Raw genomic sequence first — 9,019 nt, 5'->3', positions numbered from 1 at the left:
CCCGGGTTCAAGTGGTTTAATATTTATTAGGCAAAAACTGCTTTATCCCCCCTTCCAACTGTAATGTTTCTATACAAACATTTTGGTTTCATGCAAAATAAACACAATTTCTAATGTTTCAACAATCTTAACAGAGGTGAAATAAAGGCCCCTTTATCCTCAACAAAACACATTATAATCTGTGTCTCAGACAGCTACAGGTTACTAATCATTCCTACAGTCTTCTCCCAGGTGACCCTACACCCCATCACCCCATTACAAAGCAATGCTTTCTGGGCTATTAGAAAACCCTATATAATATTGACCTGAGTTGCACTGAACTTGGTGCATTATTTTTCAATCTACTCCAAATCCCTATAGTCCCACATATTGTCATCATCATTGGATCATTGGAACACAGGTTATTTTTTCCTCCCATTTCCCAAGAAGTACTGATCACACAAGGTTTCTACCTGACAGTGACGATATGTGAACACCACAGCTGTTAACGCATGAAGGCCAATCAAATGATGCCAGCTGTGAAGACTCCCTCATGTGGAGCAGATAAAAACACACACAGACAGCAACACACACACTTCAAGAAGACCTCAACCCAAGATCCACTGACACAGACCCTTCAAGAAGACCCCGACCCAAGATCCACTGACACAGACCCTTCAAGAAGTCCCCGACCCAAGATCCACTGACACAGACCCTTCAAGAAGACCCCAACCCAAGATCCACTGACACAGACCCTTCAAGAAGACCCCAACCCAAGATCCACTGACACAGAGACCACCTCAGGCTGACATGCTGCTGGTTCCTCAACTCCTATGCTTGCTGGGCCTGACACTAGGTAAACTAAAATAATGATTCTTAAATGATTCTTTAAAACATCATATGGTTCAATATGGCAGTGGTTCTCAAACTTTTCTTTCAAGGACCTTGATATACATTAGCCCACAGACCCCCATTTCATACTTTCAAGCTTTTTATCTTTTTATTCTCTGAAAAACCAATCCATTTAACTCTGAGTGTACAAATGTAACCAAATGGACCTGTAAATTATTTGTTAACATTTGTACACTATCATAGTTACACAACTGTAAAGGGTCCATTTGGTTCCTAACTATAGCCAGTAGCCAGTTAGCCCCCCCCCCACCATGTTGCACCTTATGTCTAACCTCATGTACATACCTGCTGCTTTACATATACAGTATGTAGATATAACATATCTATTTCTAGTATACAGTTTTTTTAAGTGGTTATTGGTTCTTTTATAAAACCATTAAAGTAAAGCGGTTCAAAAATGGTTCTTCGATGGCATCACTCTGAAGAACCAGTTTCGGTTCCATTTGTCACCTTTATTTTCTTGTGTGTAGGCACTGTGCACGCTGCTCCCTCCATGAAGCTAGAACGTGGATCCTGTCCAATGTTCTGGTACAGCTTCAATGGTCGCTGCTACAAGTACGTTGCTTCAGATATGATCTGGACCCAAGCAGAGTGGAACTGCCTGGGTCAAGAAGCCAACCTGGTGTCCATCCACAGTGACGAGGAGAACAACTTTGTCCTAAACCTGATCCAGAACTTTGACCCACTGATGGGATGGACCTGGATTGGACTGAGTGACACTCACAGGGGGGATGGATATATGTGGTCTGATGGCTCCAGATTGAGCTACACCTTGTGGTATGATGGGAACGGAAGTGGTGCTGATGAAGAAACCTGTGTGCTTACAAGCTACAGAAGTTCTAAATGGGGTGACAGGGTATGTTTTCATGGTTTTCCTTCTGTGTGTAAACTTCGTACAGTCTGTCCCTAATGAGTGGATTGTCTGATTCAACCACTGACATGTACTATATGGTCTCCATAATAAAAGTACATTAAATATATCGATGTGTTTACTGGTTCAATCATTTCAGTGTGTCTCCATTGTGAAGAACATTCATATAATAAACTCTATTAGCAGCGCTGGACAAACCAGTACTTGAGTCAAAGTAATAGATACTCCTGGTCAATTATTACTCAGTTAAAAGGTGAAAGTTCCACAGTCAACTTCGTACTTGAGATAAAGTACTGGAGTACTTTGCTTTTTAAAAAAGTATTTAAAAGTACATGCTTTCACAAATAATTAAGTATTCTAATTCAATTTTTAAAAATGAATTGCTGTATTGGAATTTAGACATTTTCAACAACAACACAAATCAATAATAGTCAAAGTAGCATGTGACAGGTTGTGAGCTTGTAGATCTGCTATTTTCACTCTATTTGAAATGGATCAAATGGAACTGTCCGTCTCACAGTTAAATAAACACTGAGGGTTTTACAGTGTGTATCTTTGGGTCCAAAGATAAAGAATGGTTCAATGTGTCTCTCAGAGTTACAGACCTGTAAGAGTCCATGTGGACCCCTGGTGGGCCCCAGACCAGAGGTTGGAAATAAATGTAACACTGATATATGAAATAAATGAATATAATACTGATATATAAAACCATTAAAGTGACACTTGTTCTGCTTAAACGACTAACAGCCATTTTAAATGCTTAATATAATATTCAAATAATATAATCTTACTTTAAATATGCATGTTGCATAATGCTCTCAATGTGTCAACATGTTAATTATACTTAATTGGCACGTGAGTTAGTGCTTGTTAAAAGCTTGTAAAAATGTTATTAAGAGCCAGTACCTCCACAGCCCACTGGGTGGTGCTGTGAGACCATCCAATAGACTAGAGAATGGCTCAGTGGTAAATTAATCACACCATTCTGCTCCATTATGGACAAGATGCATCTTTATAATTTACATCCATGCTGCAGCCTGCATGCTGTGTTCATGTGTCAATCAATCATCTTTATTTACATCCATGCTGCATGTTGTGTTGATACACTCGTTTAGATGGTTGATTCCTAGTTTCCTACTGAATAAACTAATGTTTGAATTATAACATTCCTTATGTAAAGTGTGTGGATTTGGGCTGGAAAGTTCACTGGCTCTACATAACTCCTACACCAGTGTGCCTGCTAAAGCTCACGAGGAGCAGATGTCACAGCCCCTGTAGCCTGGCCTACCAGGGCCTGTGTTGTGTCTTGTGTATTCGTGTCTTTGTGTCTGTCACAGGGCCTGTAGGTTGGGGCATTGGGGGGCCAATCAAGTGCATTGGGAGCACCTTGCCAGTATAACATCAGGTGTGTACCGTTCATGTGTTTGAGACATGCAAGGGCTGTTGTCTCTCCAAGGAATTGTGCATGTAAACTGGATATGGAATGTGAGTATAATTCTATGTACATGGAAAAGAGCTTTATGCATTTCTGCATGTGATGTGAATTCTGTGTAACATTCTACATGTTTATGTGCTGACATTTAGTGTACAGCTAAAGCTGAGGGAGTGTGGCACTTACAGAGTCACATGGTAATGTGGTTTGTTTTATCTTTACTTTTAATATAACACTGTTTTTTGGATATTTGTGTATTATGAGTTAACTGTGTTTGGTATTTGTTCGTAGGGTCATGTGGAGTGAGCGGCCTAGGTTTGACCGCTGTTCCTTTTTTCTTGATGAGATGAGTGTTTCCTTTGTAGGCTAGTTTGAGTACATGGCACAAGTCAGCTGGCCGGCTACCACAATCGAGCATGGTTTTGCTCCTAGAGGTAGACTTATGGTGAATAGAGTGTGGAGTTTCTTAGCTGGTTTGACCAAATTTCTATTTGTTTGTTTGACAAACCATCTTCCCCATCGTAGCTAAAACACATAACCCAGCTCTGCTTGCACTCTCTTTGTATTGGGCTGCCATAGAGGTGAGGGGCTTTGCCTTTGTACACTATTTGGACTGCCGTGTGCAAACAGGGCATTGGGCCTTTTCGTTTGTAGTGCTCTATAGCATTGGTTCTCAAAGTGGGGTCCGGGGACACCCAGGGATCCGTGGGGGCGTTCAAGGGGGTCCCCAGCAAAATGTGTTAATATAGCATCACAATCATTTTAACCACTTTAACCTTTTATAATTTGGCTAGTCAAAATTAGCAGATATACAAGCACCGAGTGCTGCGCTATGAGCTTGTAGATCTGCTATTTTTTTTAAATCTTGAAAATGTGCCCAAACCTTTGAATATATATATATTCAAAGCGAACTTTTGTAACTCAAATCTTTGCTTCTGGGGGGGGGGGGGTCCCTGGAACAAAATATTTGAGATGGGGGTCCGCGGCCAAATACATATAATTTTACTTGACATGAAAAAGTTTGAGAGCCACTGCTCTACAGAGTTGCAGTGTTGGCCTTGAGGTCAAGTGTAAGGTGCTGTGTTGTCGTGTGATTTCACCCATTTGATTCCCCTGTCTAAGCCTGCAGCCAACAGGAGTGGAGCACAAGCAAGCTGGTTCTTGTGGGAAGCATTTGGGGAAATGTTATGTTTGTCATTGCTCACTTCAGATTTTAAATGAATTTGAAATAAAACTATGTTTTATTGAAATTCCTTATTTGTACTAAATGCTAATAAAGATTGTATATTTTTCTATTATACTTGAGTCCTGCCTGTTGATCATTATAGCAGGGTAACAAACCTTTTATGTATCCGGAAATTTAAAAAAAATTACTAAAACTACACAACGACAACTGTAGTTATTATAGTGCAATATCAATATCAATAGTCATAGGAGTTTAGCCAAGTGTAAGTAATCTATGCTGTGAACAAAATGATGTAAATTATGCCTCTTGTTTTTCTGACATAGTTTGCATGACAATATGAATATGTGGCACAAACTGTAAGCATAAATCTGGCATAAAAGAGGAAAGGTGTGTTTTACTTGTAAGTGGTACACCAAATACATGCACCAGACAATGGCATATACTCTGTTAAAGTGTTTTATTGGGTAGATTGAATCCAAAAACACCAAATATTGTGGGTGGTTTTAACTAATTAACACAATAATTAACACTTTCGGCCCAAAAATATGTTCCACTAAATCCATAAAGGTAAACGTTATATTGACTGGTCTATATTGTGGGAAAGGTCCAAATTTACTAGCCTGGTAAACCCTCCCTCCAGAAATCTCAATTGTATTTGGAATCAAATGGAAATGAGATTTCCGGAGGGAGGTTTTACCAGGCTACAAATTTACCAGATGTAAGTATATAGGCAATGATAAAATTACCCGAAAATAATCAACAAGGCTAGAACACACACCAAGGGGTTAAATATATATATAGGCCTAATACTGGATAGGTTGTCTGCTTTTACCCAGATGCATTATCTTAGTTTTACATATCGTGTGTGTGTGTGTGTGTGTGTGTGTGTGTGTGTGTGTGTGTGTGTGTGTGTGTGTGTGTGTGTGTGTGTGTGTGTGTGTGTGTGTGTGTGTGTGTGTGTGTGTGTGTGTGTGTGTGTGTGTGTGTGTGTGTGTGTGTGTGTGTGTGTGTGTGTGTGTGTGTGTGTGTAAATCCATAGTAAATCAGTTTCATTCTGAAAATATCAAGACACCCACCCCCCTCTATTGGTACACGTGATTGTGTGTTAACCCAGCCCACACCAGCTCAGTCAGAGTTTCATTCTGAAAATATAAGGACACCCCCCCTCTGTTGGTACACTTGATTGTGTGTTAACCCAGCCCACACCAGCTCAGTGGCCTTATGGTTAGAGTGTCCTCCCTGGGACTGGGAGGTTGGGGTTGGATCCCCGGCCGGGTCATACCAAAGACTCTAATAATGGGACCCAGAGCCTCCCTGCTTGGCACTCGGCTTCAATACAAGGGGTTTGATTGGGGTAAGTCCCTGTGACAGAACAACAGAACAGTCAGTCTTGTACATCAAGCTGCCTCACACTACAGAAAAAGTAGCTCCTGCCCCTCAGTGCTCGGCAAGGCTTACTTACAAGCCCACACATGTTGTGGTATGATAACAATTCAATTCAATTCAAAGGGCTTTATTGGCATGAGAAAACATACGTTTACATTGCCAAAGCAAAAAGCACAATACAACAATACAGCAATACAATCAAAACAAAAAATGTACATTTGAAAGTCAGAATCTTCAATAGATCAATTTCTATGTACCAAGATCACTGGGTGCAGGTATAGTGCAGGAATATACACAATGATTAGTCTTTAGGGTGGTTGTGTTCCGTTCGATATCCTTCTCCTATCACAACAACTCACGAATCTTGCTGCTGTGTTTGCACATTGTTGTACTTCGCCCAGCAGATATGGGAGTTTTTTGTCGTTGGTCATGTTTTCAAAGTCTCTGTGTGTGGTTGTAATCTGTGGGAAGTATGTGTCTCTGATGTCTTGGTACAATGGACAGACGGTTAGGAAGTGTAGCTCGGTTTCCACTTCCTTTTGTGTGCAGTGGGTGCATAGTCTGTCTTCTCTCGGGATACAGGTCACACCCCCACACACACACACACACACACACACACACACACACACACACAGTTGCATATCTTCTTTGCCTGAGCACAACAACACCAGGTAAGAAATGAATGTCCTTGGAATGAAAATATGGAATACATTCAGAACTGCGAGTCATTTATATGCAACCTGGGTTGTGTATCGCTGTAATTGTGAGTGAATTTGTTGAAGTTGAGTGATGTGTAAATACTCATTGATACATATGGATCAGCAGCTCAGGTTTAATCAAATTGCTCAAATAACTTTAATCAAATTATTGGAGCACATTCTAGTGCTGTTCTTGATATATTGAAATATATTTAAAGTAATTATCCACATCATCTCCATCCAAGAATGTATATGTGTGATACATGTCTATTGTAATTATTCATGTATGTTAATGAGTGAGTGAATGTCACATTGCTTTGTGTTGCATTTTAGCTGACTGTGGTTGAGGGCTGCTAATGAGGCTAAAACAGAAAAAACAGTGAAACCAACTTTATTGGTTATGGCTATAATCTATGTTGATTGTCGTTTTTTTGACAAGAGGAGAGAAATATTCGGCTACAACTTCTTACCGCACGTATATAGTGGCCCTCATTTATCAATGGAGTGTAAAAACCGGCAGAGTTTTTTGCTTTACATTTGAAAGGCTTATATTTGAAATGATTTCAAAATGTACTGGTCAGGTGTACAGATGTATCAAGTGAAGGATAGGCTTTAGTTCCCAGTCAAGAAGTCCAGTACATCTTAAACAGTGGTGGAAAAAGTACTCAAATGTTTTACTTAAGTAAAAGTATCAATACTGCAATGTAGAACTACTCAGTTACAAGTGAAAGTCCGGAATTCAAAATTTACTTGAGTAAAAGTATAAAAGTATTGGCATCAAAATGTACTTAAAGTACCAAAAGTAAAAGTACTAAAATGTTTGAATATAGCAGATCTACAAGCTCGTAGATCGGCTATTTTCAAAAGGCCTAAATTAATCATGCTCTGAAGAGGCAAATGTATTGTGAGCAATGAAAAGTAGACGAAACAATGCGTAAATGAAGCGCACGTTGTGGCTAGTGTTGTTGTTTTGTTGATACCGAAACAATGAAGTGGCACCAGGGACACCCCCGGAAGGGCTGACTTTTCTGTAATGTTATATTAGATGCAAAAAAGGATATATTTACTCGCGACCCATAAAAATGGCAAAGATGGATTCCAACCCAGTGTTTGGGAAGCGTCCAAGCGATCTGCAAGGGACTTTAGATGGAAGCACCGCCCCTTCATTTCTCTGCCTCCTACGTCAGTTGTTAGTGGATTCTGATTGGCGTTGAAAAACTGTCATGGCCGACAGCCGCGTAAATAATAATAATAATAATAATACATTTTCCTGCTATTATAGTGCCGTTTCATTAAGTTTTAATATACTATTAAACTAACGTAAACATATAATCATAGAATATGTTATTATTTAACATATTATATGATTATTTGATTGCTAATTTCGCCACGTCGGGTGTGCGTGTGTGTGTGTGTGTGTGTGTGTGTGTGTGTGTGTGTGTGTGTGTGTGTGTGTGTGTGTGTGTGTGTGTGTGTGTGTGTGTGTGTGTGTGTGTTTACTGTTTGTGTGTGCGCGCGTGTGCGACTATAAATACCGTTATAAGAACTGTATAATGCTCACGATGCTTTATAGAAATAATCATAACACATTTTAAAGCATTCTAGCCTACATTATAATAATGTTATAATGTAGGAAGGATATTATAATCACCGCTATAAATTAATGCATTAAAGTGTGATTATAAGGTATAGCAGAACATAGTTCCTGCATAATCTAATGCTATTTATTTTACTATTTTTACTTTAATTACAGCACCAAGTAAAGACACGTAGTGATGATAATAAATATGATATTATTATTATTGATCATAAAGTATTTATTTTAACTATAATGTAGGACAGGATATTATAATCACCACTATAAATGAATGCATTAAAGTGTGATTAATTATAAATATGGTATTATTATTCTAATATTGACATATCTTAACTCTAGAGTGTTCCAATGTAACCAAGTGGACCCGTACGGGTCCACTTGGTTACATTTGAACACTTTCAGAGTTATGGGGGTCCTTTCAAATAATTGAATACCACTGGTACCAGTCTCCTCTTAGTGTGCCATATATAGTGTCATAATAAATACTGTCATACATTCTGAAGAAAACCTGTAGACCTGACATTCAGTAATTGGTTCTTATCAAAAAATACATTATACCAAAAGAAAATCTTTACGGACACATATGTCCGTGTACAGGCATATTGATGACCCTTAAAGGGGAGAACACACAAGTCTGATTTAAATAAAGCAAACCTTTATTGTATTTAATCTGTATGGTATGTTAAGACAATATAACTAGCACATTTGCAGTGTGTAGTACTCTTTCCATTGAGACATTTAGACCCTGGTATTAGACCCAACCTACTGGTTGACAATGTCAAAGCTATTTGAAGCAGACTGTGCACTGGATTGGACACTACATACCATATTTATTGTAATCTGGATACTGTAGCAATGTCAGGAAAGGGATCTCAGTCGCAGATACAATGCAAAACAAAAGCTTCTTATCTCTATTTACATTTTACACCTTGGTTGGGACTCACTCACTGACCTATGG

The 9,019-nt window shown here is 39.1% G+C and overlaps 1 protein-coding gene across 1 annotated transcript; it reads left to right on the top strand.

Annotated features, from left to right (window-relative positions):
- Positions 1–1,384: 1,384 nt before the first annotated feature.
- Positions 1,385–3,500, top strand: LOC311037334 (lactose-binding lectin l-2-like; the record flags this gene model as incomplete). Its single annotated transcript, XM_084046461.1, has 4 exons — positions 1,385–1,706; positions 3,100–3,104; positions 3,347–3,391; positions 3,486–3,500. 4 exons carry the CDS (start codon positions 1,385–1,387, stop codon positions 3,498–3,500), a joined length of 387 nt encoding a protein of 128 aa, XP_083902587.1.
- Positions 3,501–9,019: the final 5,519 nt, after the last annotated feature.

Source organism: Gymnoscopelus microlampas (genome assembly GCF_963454915.1).
Source record: "Gymnoscopelus microlampas genome assembly, chromosome: 21".
NCBI lineage: Eukaryota > Metazoa > Chordata > Actinopteri > Myctophiformes > Myctophidae > Gymnoscopelus > Gymnoscopelus microlampas.
Note: the sequence above shows the minus strand (reverse complement) of the source record. Positions and strands in the feature narration are given on the sequence as shown.